This window comes from Schistocerca cancellata, chromosome 3 (assembly GCF_023864275.1).
Source record: "Schistocerca cancellata isolate TAMUIC-IGC-003103 chromosome 3, iqSchCanc2.1, whole genome shotgun sequence".
In the NCBI taxonomy this organism is placed as follows: Eukaryota; Metazoa; Arthropoda; class Insecta; order Orthoptera; family Acrididae; genus Schistocerca; species Schistocerca cancellata.
The window spans coordinates 194,750,513-194,772,639 of record NC_064628.1 but is presented as its reverse complement, the minus strand read 5'-3'; the positions used below and the strand labels follow the sequence as shown (position 1 = coordinate 194,772,639).

General features: G+C 40.9%; 1 protein-coding gene across 1 annotated transcript; it reads right to left on the bottom strand.

The window, feature by feature from the left end:
- Positions 1-13,863: 13,863 nt before the first annotated feature.
- LOC126174810 (trypsin delta-like) lies at positions 13,864-19,615 on the bottom strand. The gene is made up of 2 exons (XM_049921185.1): positions 19,193-19,615; positions 13,864-14,303 (listed from the first exon to the last, which is right to left on the bottom strand). The coding sequence occupies exons 1-2, from the start codon at positions 19,595-19,597 to the stop codon at positions 13,941-13,943; spliced, it is 768 nt and encodes a 255-aa protein (XP_049777142.1). The 5' UTR covers positions 19,598-19,615; the 3' UTR covers positions 13,864-13,940.
- Positions 19,616-22,127: the final 2,512 nt, after the last annotated feature.

Here is a 22,127-nt window from a genome sequence, read left to right as displayed (position 1 = left end):
CTGTATCGTTAGTGTCATACATTCTGCACACCAAAAGAGACAATCATTTTGTTGCCGCCCCCTTCCCTCCCCCATCCAATGAGTTTTGAATTTCTGGTGGAATGTTATCCATCCGTTCTGCTTTAATTGACCTTAAGTCGTGCAAAGCGATTGTAAATTCTGACTGTAATACTGCCTCCCATATCTCTTTCATGTATACTCCTGTTCCTTTTTGTATCACGTCATCAGAAAACTCCTTCACCTAATAGAGGCCTTCAATGCACACTTTTGAACTGTCCACTCTCTTCTCAGTATTTAACACTGGAATTCCCATTAGTATTAGCGACATTGCTTGTAATTTCACAAAATTTTGTTTTGAGTTTTCTTTATTCTGAGTCAGTCCTTCCTAAAAACTTCTCTTTTACTATTTCTTCAATTTTTAGTGTAGCCACGTTGCCTTAGCTTCCCTGCCCTTCCAGTTTATTTCATTAGTAAGCGACTTACATTTCTGTTTTCCTGAATTTCCCTCCTTTCGTCGATCAGCTAAAGTATATCTTCTGTTACCTGTAATTTCTTCTCAGCTACTTTCCTTGTACTACGATTTAATTTCAACTACTGATATTGCCCTATTTGGAGTTGTCCATTCCTCTTCAACTAAACTGCCTACAGAGCTATTAATTATTGCAGTATTTATAGGTTAGAGAAATCCAAGAGGACCTCTTTTTTTCTTTGTACTTCCGTATCCCACTTCATTGCGCATTCATTCCTCCTCACTAGTCTCTTAGACTTCCACCTAGTATTCATCATTACTAAACTGCGATCCGGATCTATATCTGCTCCTGGGTACACCTTAAATCCAATATATGATTCCGGGATTTCTGTCTGACCGTGATATAATCCAACTGAAATCTTCACGTATCTCCCGGCCTTTTCCAAGTGTTCCTATTCCTCTTTTGATTCTTGAGCAGAGTATTCGCTAATTCCAGCTCAAATTTATTGCAATACTCAATTAGTTTTACTCCTCTCTCATTCCTAGTACCAAGCCCATATCGTCCGATGACTTTTTTTTTCCCACTCATTCCCTGTAACTGCATTCCAATCTCCCATCCCCCAGATTTTCATTTCTCTTTACATTCTGAAGTACTTTTCGACATCCTCATATACTTTCTCTACCTGTTGATCTTCTGCTTGCGACATCTGCGTGTATAACTGAACTATTGTTGTCAGTTTGCTGTCGACTCTGATAAGCACAACACTATCACTGAATTGGGCACTCTGCCCTACCTTCCCACTCATAACCATCACTACTCCAGTTGTACCATTTTCTGCTGCTGTTGATATTACCCTATACTCGTTATACTGGAAATCCTTGTCTTGTTTTCATTTCACTTCACTGACCCCCACTGTAACTAGATTAACCGTCAGCATTTTCCTTTCTTGGTTTCCCACCTTCCCTACCACGTACAGGTATCCCAAAAGCCACGCCAAGACTTGTAGAAAGTTATTCACATGTTGGTTATTCAAAATTTTTCTCATAATCACTTCGCCCTGGGCTGTCTGTTATATTAGCGAAAAACTGTTCTCCGAATTATATCAGACTTACTTCTTCCATGACCTCTAATGAGGAGTATTATATTGTCTATCTAGATTCTAGTAAAAGGAGCTAATCGAAAGGGCGACGACAAATGTTTGTGCTCTGCTTAGACGCACACTGAAATTACCGTTTAAAACCACTGATATTACCGGTTGAAACCAATCTTAACTGACATTTAATCGCAACTAGCGGATGTCTCGGTCAAACCACAAGTAGTGAGACATGCAGCAGCATCTTGCCATGGTAATTTTATTAATCTACCTCTTTGTCATCTATTGTCAGATTTGATTTACGTGTTATTTGGACTAGGAATGGAGTCAGGATGGTGGATCTAGAGTATCATTTATTATACAAGAACAGTGGACCTTGTCGTTGGTGGGGAGGCTTGCGTGCCTCAGCGATACAGATAGCCGTGCCGTAGGTGCAACCACAACGGAGGTCTGTTGAGAGGATAGAAAAACGTGTGGTTCCTGAAGAGGGGCAGCAGCCTTCTCAGTAGTTGCAGGGGCAAAAGTCTTGATGATTGACGGATCTGGCTTTGTAACACTAACCAAAAGGCCTTGCTGTGCTGGTACTGCGAACGGCTGAAAGCACGGGGAAACTACAGCCATAATTTTTCCCGAGGACATGCTGCTTTACTGAATGGTTAAATGATGATGGCGTGATCTTGGATAAATTATTCCGGAGGTATTCGGACCTCCGGGCAGGGACTACCCACGAGGACGTCGTTATCAGGAAAAAGAAAACTGGCATTCTACGGGTCGGAGTGTGGAATGTCAGATCCCTTTATCGGGCAGGTAGGTTAGAAAATTTAAAAAGGGAAATGGATTCGTTAAATTTACATATAGTGGGAATCAGTGAAATTCAGTGGCAGGAGGAACAAGATTTCTGATCAGCTGAATACAGAGTTGTAAATACAGAATCAAAATCAAATAGGGGTAATGCAGGAGTAGGTTTAATAATGAATAGGAAAATACGAATGTGGGTGAGCTACTACAAACAGTATAGTGAACGCATTTTTGTGGCCCAGATAGATACGAAGTCAACGCCTACCACAGTAGTACAAGTTTATATGCATAACTTAATCATAGCTAACACTTGGTTCAAGAATCTTAAAAGAAGGTTGTATACATGGAAGAAGCCTGGAGATACTGGAAGGTCTCAGATAGATTGTATAATGGTAAAACAGAGATTCAGGAACCAGGTTTTAAGTTGTAAAAGATTTCCAGGGGCAGATGTGGACTCTGACCACAATCTACTGGCTATGAACTGTAGATAAAACTGAAGAAACTGCAAAAAGATGGGAATTTGAGGAGATGGGACGTGGATAACCTGAAAGAACCAGAGGTTGTAGAGAGCTTCAGGGAGAGCATTAGGGAACGATTGACAAGAATGGAGGAAAGATATACATTAGAAGAAGAATGGGTAGCTTTGAGAGATGAAATAGTGAAGGTGGCAGAGGATCAAGTAGGTAAAAAGACGAGGGCTAATAGAAATTCTTGGGTAACAGAAGAGATATTGAATTTTATTGATGAAAGGAGAAAACATAAAAATTCAGTAAATGAAGCAGGCAAAAAAGGACTAGAAACGTCTCAAAAATGAGATTGACAGGAAGTGCAAAATGGCTAAGCAGGGTTGTCTAGAGGACAAATGTAAGGATGTAGAGGCCCGTATCACTAGGGGTAAGATAGATACTGCCTACAATAAAATCAAAGTGACCTTTCGAGAAAAGAGAACAACTTGCATGAATATAAAGAGCTCAGATGGAAACCCAGTTATAAGCAAAGAAGGGAAAGCAGAAAGGTGGAAGGGGTATATAGAGGGTATATACAAGGGCGATGTTCTTCAGGACAATATTACGGAAATGGAAGAGTATTTAGTTGAAAATGAAATGGGTGATATGATACTGCGTGAAGAGTTTGATAGAGCACTGAAAGACCTGAGTCGAAACAAGGCCCCCGGAGTAGACAACATACCATTGGAACTACTGACGGCCTTGGGAGAGCCAGTCCTGACAAAACTCTACCATCTGGTGAGCAAGATGTATGAAACAGGCGAAATACCCTCAGACTTCAAGAAGAATATAATAATTCCAATCCCAAAGAAACAGGTGATGACAGTTGTGAGAAATTAAGGAACTACTAGATTAATAAGCCACGGCTGCAAAATACTAAAACGAATTCTTTACAGACGAATGGAAAAGCTGGTAGAAGCCGACCTCAGGGAAGATCAGTAGAAATGGTGGAACACGTGAGGCAATACTGACCCAAAGACTTATCGTAGAAAATAGATTAAGGAAAGGCAAACCTACGTTACTAGCATTTGTAGACTTAGAAAAAGCTTTTGAAAATGTTGACTGGAATACCCTCTTTCAAATTCTGAAGGTGGCAGGGGTAAAATACAGGGAGTGAGAGGATATTTACAATTTGTACAGAAACCAGATGGCAGTTGTAAGAGTCGAGGAGAATGAAAGGGAAGCAGTGGTTGGGAAGGGAGTGAGACAGGGTTGTAGCCTATCCCCGATGTTATTCAATCTGTATATTGAGCAAGCAGTAAAGGAAACAATAGAAAAATTCGGAGTAGGAATTAAAATCCATGGAAGAGGAAATATAAACTTTGTGGTTCGCCGATGTCATCGTAATTTTGTCAGACACAGCAAAGGACCTGGAAGAGCAGCTGAACGGAATGGACAGTGTCGTGAAAGGAGGATATAAGATGAACATCGAAAAAAGCAAAACAGGAATAATGGAATGTAGTCGAATTAAATTGGGTGACACTGCGGGAACTAAATTAGGAAAAGAGACGCTTAAAGTAGTAAATGAGTTTTGCTATTTTGGGAGCAAAATAACTGATGATGGTCGAGGTAGAGAGGACATAAAAAGTAGAATGGAAATGGAAAGGAATGCGTTTGTGAAGAAGAGAAATTTGTTAACGTCGAGTATAGATTTAAGTGTCAGAAAGTCGTTTCTGAAAGTATTTGTAAGGGAGTGTAGCCATGTATGGAAGTGAAACGTGGACGATAAATAGCTTTGTCAAGAAGAGCTTTCGAAATGTCGTGCTACAGAAGAATGCTGAAGGTTAGATGGGTAGATCACATAACTAATGAGGAGGTATTGAATAGAATTGGAGAGAAGAAAAATTTGTGGCACAACTTGAGTAGAAGAAGGGATCGGTTGTTAGGGCATATTCTGAGGCATCAAGGGATCACCAGTTTAGCATTGGAGGGCAGCGTGGAGGGTAAATATCATAGAGGGTGTAATGGCACTTGAATTACGTAACGATTACGGCACCTCACTTCAACCTCTCGATATCAGCAATATTCTACTATGTTTCTATAAAATAGTTAAGATATTTCTGTGACAACATTCAGATTTCATTTCATTAATTTAGAGGTACTTCAATACGTCGATATGTATATTTTGCAATGATATTATTTTTATGTGTATTCCTTCTTTTGTCACTATGATCTTTGACGTACTTTTCACTCTGATTTTTGGGCGCGTAAGCGGTTATTAGAGAGTCAAGTCCCGGTCGTCATGTTGAAAAGACGCAAATTGTAATCAGTTTATGAAATGTGAACTTTAACAGTGAGGAAGATATTTTCAAGTATGTTTTATGTTGTGAAGCGATGGTGCAACAAAAGTAATATAAAAGAAGTGGAACTTAAATTCAGAGCGCTGATTACTTTTTTACATCACCATTCCGCTAACTTGCAAAAGTTTAATTTTCAAGAATGGTTTATGAAACACATCTATAAAACTTTTGACTATCGCAGAATAACACCTAGGCCTCTTTGCATCCGAGCTTGGAATCATCACTACCTAGATTTTAGACGATTGAGCCATGAGTTCACAGCGAGACCAGCGTGGGAAACACGAAAAGATGAGTGCCTAGTTTATCCATTATTTCATGAAATGACTTTATTAACTGTGCTCTAATAACACCTGCCACATAATATAACTTTGTTGTTGCCCGAAAATGCAATATTTAGCAGCGTGAGCAACACTACAATCATAATTAATTTTGGCCCTTTGTTGTGGTAGGTTTGTTGGAAGGGAGACGAAGAGATGAATACACTAAACAGATTCAGAAGGATGTAGGTTGCAGTAGGTACTGTGAGATGAAGAAGCTCTCACAGCATAGAGTACCACGGAGAGCTGCATCAAACTGTAGGTTTCTCTCGGCTTCCCTACTGATGATCTGCTGAGACAATGTTCGCAGTTAGGTGCAGGTTCGTCGTAATGGAACGGAAAGGACCGCACTCCCTGGACTGAAGACTACAGCAACAACAACATACATATGAACCTACAGAAACCAATGGCATTCTTGTTTGTAGGAAGTTGTTTATATCCTCAAACATGTAACACGTGGCAACAATTAAGGAATCACAATGATGTGAGTGAAAATTGACAGACCTCCCTCATATCCTTCAACACCACTACCCACCTATAAATTTTTTGGTTGTGCAAGTTCCTTTTTGGTGTTCCGACTAATTAACTAGAGCTCTTTCTATATATATTTTGACTTTTTTGCGTCTTGTTCATAGTTCCAGAGTTCTGTGTATGTTAAAAAGTTTGGGTAACTCTTGTTGCGTAGGTCTGATGTTATGTATCCACAACTCACAATACAGCAGTAACAGAGCGGTACTATACCAACTGGTTATGTCATCATGCAACTTCATCATTTAAAAGCAGCAATTTTAAGAAAAGCACTTTGAACTGTGGAAGTGATATTCAGAGTTTTCAGTGGTATGATTCAGTTTAAAATTTGATAATATGTTTTGTATTACCTGTTTTCTTTTTGTATCTAATGTTTGCAGACTTTCGAAACGTTTAATTCATAGCTGACGCCGGTAAACGAAGTGCCATCTGGACAGTTACTCTGCTGTATAAGTACATAATGTTCGCTAGTCAATTTGCACTTTTGACAGTGGAGACTCATTGATTACATCTCTGGCTTAACTATCGTATAACTAATATATGAGATGCAGCAGTATTTAAACAAACTGGGTAGACCTAGTATGCGATATTTTGAGACACAGAGCAATAACATACGTATACTAAAGGGCCTGTTGTTAAAAACTGTATAGTTCGTTTACTACTGTAGATGCGTTTCAGTAATTCTAGGCTAAGAGACTTCTGTAAGAGATAAATGATTGAATGACCAGGAATATACACTCCTGGAAATTGAAATAAGAACACCGTGAATTCATTGTCCCAGGAAGGGGAAACTTTATTGACACATTCCTGGGGTCAGATACATCACATGATCACACTGACAGAACCACAGGCACATAGACACAGGCAACAGAGCATGCACAATGTCGGCACTAGTACAGTGTATATCCACCTTTCGCAGCAATGCAGGCTGCTATTCTCCCATGGAGACGATCGTAGAGATGCTGGATGTAGTCCTGTGGAACGGCTTGCCTTGCCATTTCCACCTGGCGCCTCAGTTGGACCAGCGTTCGTGCTGGACGTGCAGACCGCGTGAGACGACGCTTCATCCAGTCCCAAACATGCTGAATGGGGGACAGATCCGGAGATCTTGCTGGCCAGGGTAGTTGACTTACACCTTCTAGAGCACGTTGGGTGGCACGGGATACATGCGGACGTGCATTGTCTTGTTGGAACAGCAAGTTCCCTTGCCGGTCTAGGAATAGTAGAACGATGGGTTCGATGACGGTTTGGATGTACCGTGCACTATTCAGTGTCCCCTCGACGATCACCAGTGGTGTACGGCCAGTGTAGGAGGTCGCTCCCCACACTATGATGCCGGGTGTTGGCCCTGTGTGCCTCGGTCGTATGCAGTCCTGATTGTGGCGCTCACCTGCACGGCGCCAAACACGCATACGACCATCATTGGCACCAAGGCAGAAGCGACTCTCATCGCTGAAGACGACACGTCTCCATTCGTCCCTCCATTCACGCCTGTCGCGACACCACTGGAGGCGGGCTGCACGATGTTGGGGCGTGAGCGGAAGACGGCCTAACGGTGTGCGGAACCGTAGCCCAGCTTCATGGTGACGGTTGCGAATCGTCCTCGCCGATACCCCAGGAGCAACAGTGTCCCTAATTTGCTGGGAAGTGGCGGTGCGGTCCCCTACGGCACTGCGTAGGATCCTACGGTCTTGGCGTGCATCCGTGCGTCGCTGCGGTCCGGTCCCAGGTCGACGGGCACGTGCACCTTCCGCCGACCACTGGCGACAACATCGATGTACTGTGGAGACCTCACGCCCCACGTGTTGAGCAATTCGGCGGTACGTCCACCCGGACTCCCGCATGCCCACTATACGCCCTCGCTCAAAGTCCGTCAACTGCACATACGGTTCACGTCCCCGCTGTCGCGGCATGCTACCAGTGTTAAAGACTGCGATGGAGCTCCGTATGCCACGGCAAACTGGCTGACACTGACGGCGGCGGAGCACAAATGCTGCGCAGCTAGCGCCATTCGACGGCCAACACCGCGGTTCCTGGTGTGTCCGCTGTGCCGTGCGTGTGATCATTGCTTGTACAACCCTCTCGCAGTGTCCGGAGCAAGTATGGTGGGTCTGACACACCGGTGTCAATGTGTTCTGTTTTCCATTTCCAGGAGTGTATCTATGACTATCCTTCCATATCCAGTCAAAAAATTTTAATTACTACTCTGAAAAAAACTGAGAGGGGAGAGGTAGCTCACAGCACGCGCAGGATACGTGGCTAATGCGCAGTGACCAGTTTTCGTCTAAAGCGCTGGGCGAGTTCATTCGTTGGTTCAGAAGGGGAGGCCGATGTGTGTTTCCCACCTTTCGGGCCCGCATCTCGTGGTCGTGCGGTAGCGTTCTTGCTTCCCACGCCCGGGTTACCGGGTTCGATTCCCGGCGGGGTCAGGGAGTTTCTCTGCCTCGTGATGGCTGGGTGTTGTGTGCTGTCCTTAGGTTAGTTAGGTTTAAGTAGTTCTAAGTTCTAGGGGACTTATGACCACAGCAGTTGAGTCCCATAGTGCTCAGAGCCATTTGCACCCACCTTTCGGCCGGTCACCGATGACAGTTTCGAGGCGCTCACACTGCAATATTTCTTAAACGAATTTACAGAAACTATCAGGTAAAAAAATTTCAGTTTTGCTTTACTTATAGCTTTATATGAGAGGTTCATGATGATCTGCCCATCATTTTGTTAATTGTCAGAGCTATTGTGATATTTCCGTAAAGGTAATACACTGTGAGAAATTCGGAAAATCATGCAGCGAAAAATAAAGCTCACTATGAATAAGCGTTTAGTGCATATTATGTAATATGTTACTTCGTATGAAATTTAGCTAACACAATGAATTTTGTTTTCGGCTTTGGTAGAGGTTTCTATCTCTTACCAATCTCGAAAAAATTGATCTGATGCGGCACACTAATTTGCGGTCGCGCTGCGCCAGCGATAAAGCCGGAGTGAAATACCCACAGCAATCTTCGTATTTCATAAATGGTTTCAGATATCGAAATGATATTTTGGCAAATGATAGCACTCGAAGAGGAGAGTATTTTGCCGTATCGTTAGTATGTGTAACTTCTTTATGTACTTGTTCTTCCAATGAGTACAGACTTTTTCAGTGAAAAAAATATAGCTTTTAAGGGCCAAGAATAGTCGGTGAAACGAGAAATGCTATGGATTTTAGAACAAAATAACTGACTACATTGCACGTTAACTTTGTACCGAGGTGTTTTACAAGCTACTGACCATAATTATCCTCAGTTACCCACGTAATAAACTAAATAAGTTCTCTAGCAGTTGTGTCTGCAAAAGACGTTAGTGATATCAGACAGTGTAAACTCGCCAAATTTTGACATGACAACCAGAGAAATGATTAGGTTTCACTCAAACTTCATCACTCATGACACTACTCTGAATGTTACAAATGGTTAACAAGCCAGGCGAAAGTAAATCGCAGCATTTTCAGCGGAATTCTTTTTAGATACTAACGGAAGCAGAGGTGAGAGTAGATCTTTTTGAAAAATCACCATCCAAATGTGGGAGTGGAGGGGCCCCTACATGATATTAAAACGGAATGTGAGTGTATAATAGAGTTTAGAACGGCACTTTCCTCTTCAGGACTCGACAACTGCGCTACAGCGCTCGGAGCGACCCCCCAACCCTAGCGCTCTCCTCACACTTCACCAGACGACTGTGCATCTAGCGGCCACGGCATTTTGTGCGCACTGTACTAGAACCTATTACTTAATCATGCCCCCCTTCCACCCTACCCGCTGCCAGCACCCAACCACTCCATAGAATCACAGCATAGTATAACAGTGATGCATAAATACGGCACCAGGCTTCTGTGGATTGAATTATGTGTAAAAACCGAAACACACACACACACACACACACACACACGCACAGACTTATACAGAAATGAAGGGTTGGCGAGACAGACACACAGAGAGAGAGAGAGAGAGAGAGACAGAGAGGGAGAGAAAGAGAGAGAGAGAGAGAGAGAGAGAGAGAGAGAGAGAGTGCTCAGAAGGATCGGGAAATACTGATTTGTTTTTTGGGACACGTAGAAATTATTTATCAAAACATTTGTATAAGAATTGTAACTTGCAGTATTTCAAATTTTCTATAGGCTACTCGAAAGCATCCAAAGCACTCTGTTACGTGTTGGAAGTATTTACCCAAAATATCAAGTAAAGTGGCAACACTTTATGTGCTAAAATTGATTTCCTTATCATAGATGGTGTAAGCCACAACGGTCCTTCAAATTAATCATCCTCCGCATGTAAGTTTCTGCATGAGGTTTATTAAGAGTTAGAAGGTGGGCAGGCAAGCATTGACAATACTGAATTAGTTGACAGTGTTTTGCTTCTTCTGATGACCTCGTCTTATTATAACATCCAACTATCGAAATACGGATGTCGTACTGCAAAACACACACGGTGTACTACTGCTGCTCTATCTTACAGCTTGTGCACCATATTGATAGGAGTTAGCAAAGTATGAAATGGTATTCCCACATCTAAATTCGACTCTAAAACCAATATTATAGTATGCTCAGCTGTTTACTTCATCTTTCCAAGAGAAATCGATTGTCATTTTCTGTTTTGACACAGTCGCAACTACACGACACTTCGAAGGAAAAATACAGTAAACAATAGTAATACACTTTCACATGGGAAAGAAATGATGATTGCCATATACCATACTGGTGACTAAAACATCAGAGTCCACTGTCTCATTTAGCTCCCCCCGCTATATTCGTGTCCAAAATATCTTCATTATTTTTTCATAACAGTACAGAAAACATACTGAGCGAGCAATTAATATTTCAGCCAAAAATGGGTTATGTTACTGGCAATACAGAAACCCTGTGTTATCTGAAAACAAAGCGTGGGAACAAACACACATTGCCTTAGTCATTGCACTTACGACGCCGAAATAGGCCTAGAAATCTTGTGTTCAGACAAAATAACGTGTCAAGTGCAATTTATCTGTGACACCGAAAAATGTGTGTGAAATTAAGAATCACTATGCTACTGATATGTCTAAATTGTCTATATTTTTTATACTAATGTTAAATGGTAAGTAGGCTGTTAACTGTTCCTCGTAGACCTAAAGGGAGTACATTCCTAGTAGTAGAAAACAATGTATCATTTATGGAAATTACATAAGCATTCACACACATGCCATGGTTATGCCAGTGTGCATTCTGTACACCTCATGCTTATGTATTTTTGATACTTTAAAATTTGAATGTGAACATGACATAGAGAATGGGAAACAGGACAGAAACGAATCACGCTAAAGGCGATGGTGCAACAAGACCAAGATGCAAGGTCGATGATTCGAAAGTAGAATCAGTGTCGCCGAAATAAAATTATATCTTGAAACCTTCCCGTCTCCTCTATATCTCTTTTGTTACGCAATAACCGTCTCCTCTATATCTCTTTTGTTACGCAACCTTTCCTTTTACAATAACCTATGAAACCCTCCCTTAGGATTCCTATCTCTTGCTTAATAATAACAAATGAAATCTTCCCTTTGAAATTAAAAGACGCATTTTGTATTACATCATTTCAATTACCTAATTTAGTAATATGGAAATATAATTTTTGATACTTTAAAATTTGAATGTGAGCATGACATAGAGAATGGGAAACAGGACAGGAACGAATCACGCTAAAGGCGATGGTGCAACAAGACCAAGATGCAGGGTCGATGATTCGAAAGTAGAATCAGTGTCACCGAAATAAAATTATATCTTGAAACCTTCCCGTCTCCTCTATATCTCTTTTGTTACGCAATAACCGTCTCCTCTATATCTCTTTTGTTACGCAACCTTTCCTTTTACAATAACCTATGAAACCCTCCCTTAGGATTCTTATCTCTTGCTTAATAATAACAAATGAAATCTTCCCTTTGAAATTAATTCTCTTTCTCAATCTTCGCACACAAATTTAACTACTGCTTATTAAAAGCGATTTGCTGATTACTTCGACGAAACATAGAATGTGTCGTCGTCGTGGCCCTCAGTCGTTATCTGCAATAACCCAAAACTGTACTTACCTTAGTCGAGTAAGACATTCTATGGCCTTATACACATTCAAATTTAAGAAAGTTAATCATTAAAAATTCGTCACATGACTTATAAACAATACTATGCTCATTTTCTAAATTTCCTGTGTTGTTTATTGTTGTAATAATAAGACAACCATTTTGGAAACCAATATGGTTATTTACAATCTCCCATCTACATAAGAACGTGAAATGCATATGTCAATTAGCTTACAACTGTTGATATACGATAGCATTTTACTAGGGGCCAGGGAACCAGGACATGTGCCGTGTAACGGTTGATCTCTCCTTTGGCAAAAGACTTGACTAGTCAGTCATTCAGATCTATCGGATGGCACAACAAAGGGAAGGTGAAAATGAGAAAAAGGTTCAGTGATGGGTAACGTTCTACGAGTTGGCTCGTGGGATGTCGGAAGTTTGAACGTCATAGGGAAGCTTGAGTATTTAAAAAGGGAAAAACTAGTGCTCAGTCAAGACAGGAAAGTATAACAGGATACTGATCGGATAATACATACATAAATGGAGAGGGAAATCTATTAATCATGGGAGACTGGAATGCTGTAGCAGGGGAAGGATCAGAAGAAATGGGAAATATGGTCTTGGTAGCTGGAATAAGTAAGGATAAAGACCAATGGAGTTCTGTAATAAGTTGCAGCAAGTAATAGGGATTATTCTCTTCAAGAATCACGAAAGGAAGAGGTATACTTCGAGAAGGCAGAGACATAAGACACGACTCTAGGTAGATTACATATTGGTCAGGCAGAGATTCGGAACACAGAGAACGGATTGTAAGGCGTACCCAGGAACAGATGTAGAATGAGGTCAGAATTTGGTAGTGACGATGGGTAGAATGAAGTTTAAGAGATTAGTCAGGAAATATCACTGCACAAGATTGTGGGGTACGGAAGTACTAAGGACTGATGATAGACGCTTGAAGTAGCTCAGTAGACCATTCAGCTGAAGAGGTATGGACAGCTCTAAAATAGGAAAATGACAGAATTTGGAAAGAAAACCAGAGGCACCATGAAGATAGCTGCGAGAAACATTGGGTTACACAATAGATACTTCAGTTCATCGAAGGATGAACAATATGTTCACGGATATTTCAGAATACAGAAATACAATTCACTTTCGAATGAAATAAGTGCACAACGCATGGAAGTTCAACCGGAATACCTGCAAGAAAAACGTGGAGAAATCGGAAAGAAAAGACTGTCGGAAGGACTGACGCGGCATAAAGAAAAGTAAACACAAACTAGTGTGAAATCAAAGCCAAGGGTGGTAAAGTTAAGAGTGTTACGGGAATTCCACTATCAAATGCACGGGAGGGACCGGATAGTTGGAAAGAGAATACTAAAGGCGTGTATAAGAAGGAAGACTTGTCAGATGACGTGATAGAAGAAGAAATAGGAGTCGACAGAGAGGAAAATAGGGATCCAGTGTTAGAAACACAATTTGAAAGAGTTTTGGGTGACAAGATAAAATAAGGTAGAAGGGATGGGTAACATCCCATGTAAATTTCTGAAATCATTTTGGGAAGTGACAACTAAACGGCTGTTATTTTTCTGTGTAGAATGTGCGAGACTAGCAATATACCTCCATACTTTCAGAAAATATCATTCATTATATTTTATTGAGTGTACCCTTCTTCATTACTTTTGGTATGGAATTCATAATACAGGAGAATTAATCAATGTAGTTTTGAGGACAGTATTTCGGTTAAGAATGAGTTGATAAAATTGATACATAACATAATAGAAAAAAGTTTTATTGTCGGTGTTTTATGTTACAGTTAAGCATAATTTTTTCATGAACGGGTCGATCGCTTGTTACACGCCAGTTACTTGCGTTATCCAGGAATGCAAGTTGGCCACATTAGAGTAGACGCCAGGGTAGCCGGCCTGAGCGCATCCTCTGCCCCAGGAGACGATACCGTACTGGGTGGATCCTTCCACCAGTGGTCCGCCGCTGTCGCCCTGGCACGAGTCCTTGCCGCCCTCGTCTTCGCCTGCGCAGATCATGCGCTGCGTGATCTCGCCGCCGTAGGCAGAGTTACAGGAGGCACGAGCCACGATGGACGTGGTGACCGCCTGCAGCTGTATGGGGGAGGAGCCTCCGGAGGACAGGGCGCCCCAGCCCGTGATGGTCACCGCTGTGCCTGCAGATGGCTCCGTCGTGCCGAGGCTCACCGCCTGTAAAGTACAGTACACACTCGTCACGAAGCGCCCTTGAAAACAGCAGGGGAAAGTGCTTTGGGAACATAACATTCGCTATTCAATGTTAACACAACTAAAAAAGCATTATGCAGGAATCTTTCTTCAATAAATTTCATTTAACTATCCCTCTACTGCACGTATGTGTTACTCATTAAACAGTAACCGATTTCAGCCTGTAGTGGACCTTATGTATGAAAGATAGTCAGCTGAGCATAACACTGAGCCCATCTCTATGACATGACTTATGCAAGGGGCGAGAATGATATAGCCCAAAGCCACACTTTTCTCAGAATACGTTTTTTTGTGTTAGTTCAACTTATACTCAACAGAGGAAGATACTGCGTAAATATTTTGAGTTTCATTCACTAGATGACAGAGCAGTTCACACTTAATGTTCTCATACTGTGAGAAAGCAGTCTTTTTCGATTCTGAAACAACCCAAAGCCATAGTTCATTGGCGCTTCCAAAGAAGAGGCTACTTCCACGCATAAGCGGAAAAGAAGATTCAGATACAGAAATGGCTAGTTCTGAAGACGATTTTTCATCCTGTGACAGCAGTTATTGTCCCTCTGATGAATGTTCATCTGAAAATGAGATGGTATGTCTAAAAATACTTACTTTTTTAAACATTTAAAACATTGAGGCTTAGGTCTGCATCACAGTGAAATATTATTGCGTAATTATACCAGTTATATACTCACTACTAAAAATATGTACATGTGAATCACGAACAAATTTCACTTCTCCTATTAATTACTACATTATTGGTAATAATTATAAATATTATAAGCCTATTTATATAATATATTAACGTTTGGTATATGTGTTGAAGTGGCTTTGGTCTATCTCATTCTGAATACTTTATTTGGCTTAGGATGCAGATGAATGTGAAAGGTCTCCTGAAGTATCACCTGCTGAAAAACCTAAAGTCAGAAAAAATAGAAGAAATATGAACAATAGGAAATAGGAAAAATTTAAACGTCATAGAAATTATGACAGAGAGTACATATCTGATAAAAAAGGGCAAATTGTTTGTGCTAAAATTCTTGGTCCTGGATGTAAATGTAAAAAGAAGAGTTGGAGCAACATTCATGAATGTGTAGAGCAGATATTCAAATCTTTTTGGGATATGGATGATTTCAATTGCCAAACTAATTACCTTCTGAGCAGTATTAAGATGCAACAAGTGCAAAGGAGGTGACTATGATTAATGATAATTTGAAATTGGTTTTTATATCACGTACTTTTTATAAATAAAATATTATTATTTTGACTCATGTATTTCCCTTTTTAAGGTACCCAAAGAAAAGTAAAAGCTCAATTTCACGGCGAATGGTGACTTCTTCGTACCAGGTTAAGGTTTATGGCTGTAATATATTGGTATGCAGAGAAGCATTTTTAAGTGTGCATGGGCTTCAGAAAATCATGGATGTCTTAAGAACTTACAAAAAAACTTGGGCACTTCACTTCTCTAAAAGACAGTAGAGGTATTTAATGATGAAATTAATGTTGCTTTCAAGAAAATCCGAAGTTTTGTTCTGTTGCGCTTATTTATCCAGCGTTTTTCTTTACATATCATATTCAGACACAAATTCACTAAATTAGTCTGACCTGGGCATTTACCTTTAAAATCACTTTTTCTTTTTCTTTGTTTCCAGGAAAAAAAGGGAATCCATCAAGGAAAATTTCACAAGTAGCAGTTCAGACAGTTCACAATTTCATAAATAATATACCTAAGTATGCCAGTCATTACAGCCGCTCACAGAACCCCAATAAAGGGTACTTCGATCATGACATGCCAATTTCTTCATTATATCAAGAATATTATTTGAAATATTGTGAAGAAAATAATGCACCACAAGTAGAAGTTTCGAAATTTCGAGATGTATTTAACCAAGATTTTAATATTGGTTTTAAATTGCCTCATACAGACATATGTCATGTATGTCACGAATTTCAAATTCAAATAAAAAATGCACAGTTGATCAACTCTGAAGATATTATTAGAAGATTAAAAATTGTAAGGGATCTACATCATGCCAAAGCATCTGCTGGACAAAATATGATTACACAGCTTTCCAAACGACCTAGGGAAAATCGTGAGGAGTATCTTACAGTAGCCTTTGATCTACAACAAACCTTTCCAACACGAAGGCATATATCTGGGCCTGCATTCTATAAGAGGAAGTTGTGGACTTACAATTTTGGTTACCATGACTGAGGGTCTGAAAAGGGACATATGTTCGAGTGGAGTGAAGACGAAGCAAAGCGTGGATCTGATGAGACAGGAAGATGTCTGATAAAATTCTTAGAAATACAAAAGTCTCAGGCAAACATTCTTCACATTATTAGTGATAACTGTAGAGGCCAAGACAAAAACTGGGCAGTTGTTACGCTAGAGAGATCACTAGTGCATTCAGGATAATTTTAGGCCATTGAACATTGGTTTCCACGAACTGGACACACACGACTGCCCTGTGACCGAAGGTTTCGGTCGAATTGAGAAGCACGTTAAGAACAGAAACCCCACTGTGTACACCCGTTGTGATTGGGCTACAGTCATTATAGGATCGTGCAAGAATAAGCCATTTTCAGGCGTTAAAATGAATCAAGCAGACTTTATATATCTGATACCACTGTGGATAAATAATGCAAAAAGGGACAAACATGATGATGGATCTCAGTTCCGATTTTCTGAAGCGACAGCTTTTCGTTTGGATGAAGAAATGCCATCACATTTAAAAGTGAAGAATCAGTACACTGAATTTGAAGAATTCAGAACTGTAAATATCACTAAGAAAAGACGAGCACATCAGGGGAGTAATCCGTTCCAGCTGTCAAGGAAATACTTAGAGCCCATTCCAATTTGTGAAAAAAAAACTCAAAGATGTTACGTCATTAATGCCATACATAGCAGATGTTAGGAAGGGACACTTCAACAGTCTGAGTGAATCAAAGGAACAAAGTGATGAAAATGAAACAGAGGTGATAGATATTGGCTATATTGTGTGAAACACTGTTGTGACTACCATTGTAAGTTATGTTGGATATTGATGTACAAATTTTTGTAAACATTGTGTAAAGTTAGTATGAGACAGGCCAAAGACCAATGATGTGTCACCTGGGGATAAAACATTTTCTTTATTAATAATGTTTAACTTTGTTCACAATATAACTATGCCAACATGTATATTAACACATTATAGAAAAAAAACTAGTTTTGTCAAAAAACTCAATAAGTTGAAATATGATTTATGGATTTATCCAAAGTTTTAAAGTGTTCCCCTGAATAATTTATATTTTGTGGCTTTGAATTATGTTATTCTTACCCATTCAATTCATAGTAGTCAGAACTTGTTAAACGTCACATTAAAATGTGATATAGAATTTTATTTATAGCACAGCTCTTTCATTAAGTTCCCCAATTTTGATTTGATGATTTCATAGGAGGGGGGAAAGAGAATGGAGAATGCCTTTTAAAGGAAATCATTCTGTACAGCCAATAGTGTGATTGTCATTAGAGCAGTAGAACAGTTCAAACATTGTTCTCGCCACATATGAGTATGACGTACAAGTGGAGAAAAGATTATCAAAGTTATGGATTGTATTTGCAACAAGATACAAATGTGTAAAGAAAAAGTACGACAGAAACATAATTCATATGTTTTAAGAAATGCTTGTTCACAGAAAAAAGTGTGGTTTATAAGTAAACTCCGGGAAAGCCTCATAAAAGAAGGAGAGAAGTAATTAATAACAGCGGTAAATAAACGCACATGAACTGACATACCTCGATATATGGAATTAGGGGAGAATTGAGTGCATTAAGTGTAATGAAATACCAGAAAAGAAGAGAAACGTGAATGAACATCGCTAAAGAATGTTTGGAGGAAGATCACCTCTCCGATAAGAAGATCTAAGCCATTTGGCAGTAGAAAGAGGAAGCGTTGGGCTCCGTAAAAGCAAAATAAATAAAACTTTAATGCCTGAAGTGAGGATGATGAATGGACTGTGCGGTAATTAATAATGACGGATTGTTGCATAATATGTTTTGTATGTGTGGTAAGACGGTAATTTTGAGGGAAAAATTATTGCTCTAGCATTTAATATCTAAATTTAGAGACGTTTCATCGATACACCTAGTCAATTGTAATGAGTGAGAGCTGACTATGTTTCCGTTACTTCATTAACGAAGGATTGATGTCAATAAAGGTTAGAGAGTCTGAGTTGAGAACATGGTAGTCAAGCAAACTGTTCACTCAGCTACGATCCTACCCCTTCCCCCTTCCTGGCACAAACTTTAAATTTTTCGTTTCATAGTAAGATTGTAATGTCTAATGTCTAAGTCGGGGTGGCAACTATGTAGAAAAGTATCTGCAAAGTGTAGCTAACTCTTAGAAATAAAATGTTTCTAGTTTTTACTGTGGTTACCATTTAGCGACCGATGGGAACTTACTCTCTGGACAACTCTCGTATTTCAGTACAAAAGAGTAAACATGTCATGTAATAAAAGTATATACCGTCGTGAAGATATCTTTTTACCACACCATAGCTTCCTGGATGATCTGACACAAATGTCACCATGTGATAATGATCGTTCTAAGGCGTGAAAGTTCTCTTATGGACAAATATCTATTTGAGGAAGATAATTGTTATGGTAGCGTATGCTTTTTTAGTTCGTTAAGTTATGGTGATACCTGGGAAGCATTCGTTTGTTGCCGATCGAATTCTGTAGTTAGTATCGAATTTAAGGCACCTCGAAATGTGTACGAGAAAAAAACCAAACAGACGATCCTTAGTGTACAGTTCATATTTAAAAATAAATCTGAAAAATGTTGAAGTAAGTATTTTCTGTGCACGAATTGTACCTGAACGTTGGAATCGAAGGAGAATGATCCGTCAATCTGGATGACGCCGACGTCGTAGTCAGTGGTATCGGAGTCGTAATCCCCGTGGTAATATCCGTCGGCAGCATCGTACACAGTTCCGCCGCTTCCGCGGGTGGAAGATCCGGCCCTGAGGGACACGAAGCTGACGATGGAGCCCTCGATACAGTGGGCCGCCGTCAGCGCCCAGTTGGAGCTGATGATGGAGGCGCCGCAGCTGTGGGAGCCCAGCTTCTGCAGCGACAGCTGCCAGGGGTACTGCGAGATGTCTACGGCCTCGCCGCCCACGATGCGGCCATCGAGGCGCGGTCTGGGCAAGTGGGACCTCTTGGAGGGCGCAGCGCTGCAGAGCGCCACCAGCAGGCAGAGGACGACGGCTGTCTTCATGGTTCTGGCCGGCGGATGATCACAGTCGCCTGTGCGCGGCTTTTATAACGGTCTTATCGCTTACACAAGCGGCTCTCCTCGCTAAAGACCTCTTGACAATCTGATAGTCACGGTCCTGCAATTAGTTCAGCGAGGTCAAAGTAATAAGTGAATATATGGAGCAATATGTTTCGTCACAAAGCTCTCACTAGGGGCAGTTTATCTCATTCTATTTTCTACCATCCGGACCTTGAACAGCTACGCTGATCGATCAATGAGAGCACACCGAATGATTTACGTAACAGGCGAATATTTTCCTTGGGAGGTGGGGAAGTCCGAATACCCTTTTGTTCTTTAAGAATAAACAGTATTTTCAAAATGAAACGAACAAGGAAGAGCTGAAACCGCTCCAGAGACTACTGTCCAAAGGCTTCAATTCATCTCTGGTTGATCTAACAACGGTACTTCTTCAGATTCCAGATAGGAGAAAATGGAATGAGATATACTGCCGCAAGTGACACCTTGGTGAACAAACATACTTCACCATATATTGATTTATTACTTTAACGTCGCTGAACGAAATGCGGGACCGTGACTATCAGCATTCTGATGTTCAGAAGATGAACGCTGGAACTTTTCCCCACCAATCAAGGTAAATCACGGTGAAGCAAACAAGGTCGTTTCCTGTCTAAACTCTGATTCACTACGAGACCCGCCTGAGCAATAACTACAATGAGAAAAGAAAAACAAATAGATAACAGGTCTGTACCTAGTGTTGGTCCAGATCACCGAATTAGTTACCTCGAGAGTACACGTCGAAGCTGGTGGTTTCGTGTGATGGCACCAATTAATGGTACAGTGCTCCCATTCTCCAACCCCTCCCCCTTCCCATTTCATAAATACCAGCCTCATTCGTCCCCACACACCGTATAAACCAATACTGGTGACCTCATGGTAGTACGACCCCCTTTGAAGTAGTTACCTGGGAAGAATGTGATAGTCGCTAGGACGGATCTTGTGTAAGCAACTATTTTGATATTCATATGGGGTAATTACGGAGGAAAATGGGGTGGTCCCAGATATCGAATGGGAATTAAAATCTATTTCCACTGGAATAAAGATCTTACATATCTGTACGTCATAGTACCATTGTTTCAACTTCCACAGCAACCTAATGAAGATGCCGTCACGCAGTGAAGAAGAGCAGCAATCTCTCGTCTGTGGACAACGGTTACAATACCTCCGGTGTTGATTTAAAAAGGTGTGGGAAAAGAAAATTAAATTAACAAGCCGCAGTATTATCCTCAGGATATACTAGTTATGTTATGCAGGGAGTTTCCGCGAGAGTGTAGCAAAAATTTAACAGGACGAAGGGGGTGCTCTACCGAACAAATTCAGGTAGGGAAGCTGGGTTTTAACAAATCAGCTTAAGAAGATAATACGAATTAAATCACATTACTGTGTACTTTTTCGCTTACATTAGTTACAGTTAACTGCAAATACCGTCACTGACACAATTACTTACAAAATGTGATGAAACTGATGCCTATCAGTCTCAATGAAAGCATGAAATCGGTGTACAAGGTTCTGACGCATGTCCCTGGTGTGTTTTGAATCACATCACAGGTAGGCCACAATTCTTTTAACAAATTCCATCTCCGTATCCACTGCGGTGTCATACACAAGTGACTTTAAATATCCTCATAGGAAACAAATAAAGGTATTCAGGTCAGGTGCCTTCGCAGACCTCAGAATAGGACCTCCCAACCAATTGAGCCACCGGGAAATACAACACTGAGACGCTTACGGTAGTCCACACTGAAATGACGTGGTTCATCTTCATATGTTATCTACATCCTCTCTCGAACAGCCAAGGGTCGCTCTCTAACGACTCAGGTAGTAGACCATCGCCAAGATTTTAATGGCTGAGGATGCTGCTTTGAACTTGCTATTCTGAGGACAGCTGATGTGGCACCACTCCATTCATTGCCGTTTTTTTTCCGGTTCGCAGTGATGAACCCATGTTTCATAGTCTGTGACGATGTTCGACAAAAATTGTCACCATCAGCCTCGCAACACGCAAGCAGTTCCGCACAGATGGTCCTTCGTAGCTCTCTAGACAGCGAGGAACCCGACGGGCGCTCACGATTGAGTACTGCAACTGGTGGACGTATTTTTCAGTCTTACCAACGAAGACGTCCAGTTGTGCAGCAGGGTTCTGATTGTGGTCCGTCGATTACGTGGAATGACAGTGTCCGCAAGTTCTAACGTTGCAGAAGTCCCAAATGTGAACTGCTGGCGGGCACGGGTGACATCGAATAGTTTTGTGTGACCTTGTTACAATGGTGACAGACCCTTGCCCAACGGATCACAGCGCTTTAGTTCACTGACATGTCTTCGGAGACATTCTGCAAGCGCATATGGGCATCTGCGATTGTGGTTTTCCGCCGAAAGAAAGTCACTGTTAGCTCACTGGAACACACCTTGTGTACAAACACTTGAAGGATACGGACAGCGGAGCGATATATCGTAGTTTCACGAAACAAGGGGG

What these genes read in the sequence shown, in the direction of transcription:
- LOC126174810 (XM_049921185.1), bottom strand. Translation starts at nt 19,597, where the DNA reads ATGAAGACAGCCGTCGTCCTCTGCCTGCTGGTGGCGCTCTGCAGCGCT. An exon ending in CCTTCGATTCCAACGTTCAG is followed by an intron (nt 14,304 to 19,192) that starts GTACAATTCGTG and finishes TGTACTTTACAG; the next exon opens with GCGGTGAGCCTCGGCACGAC.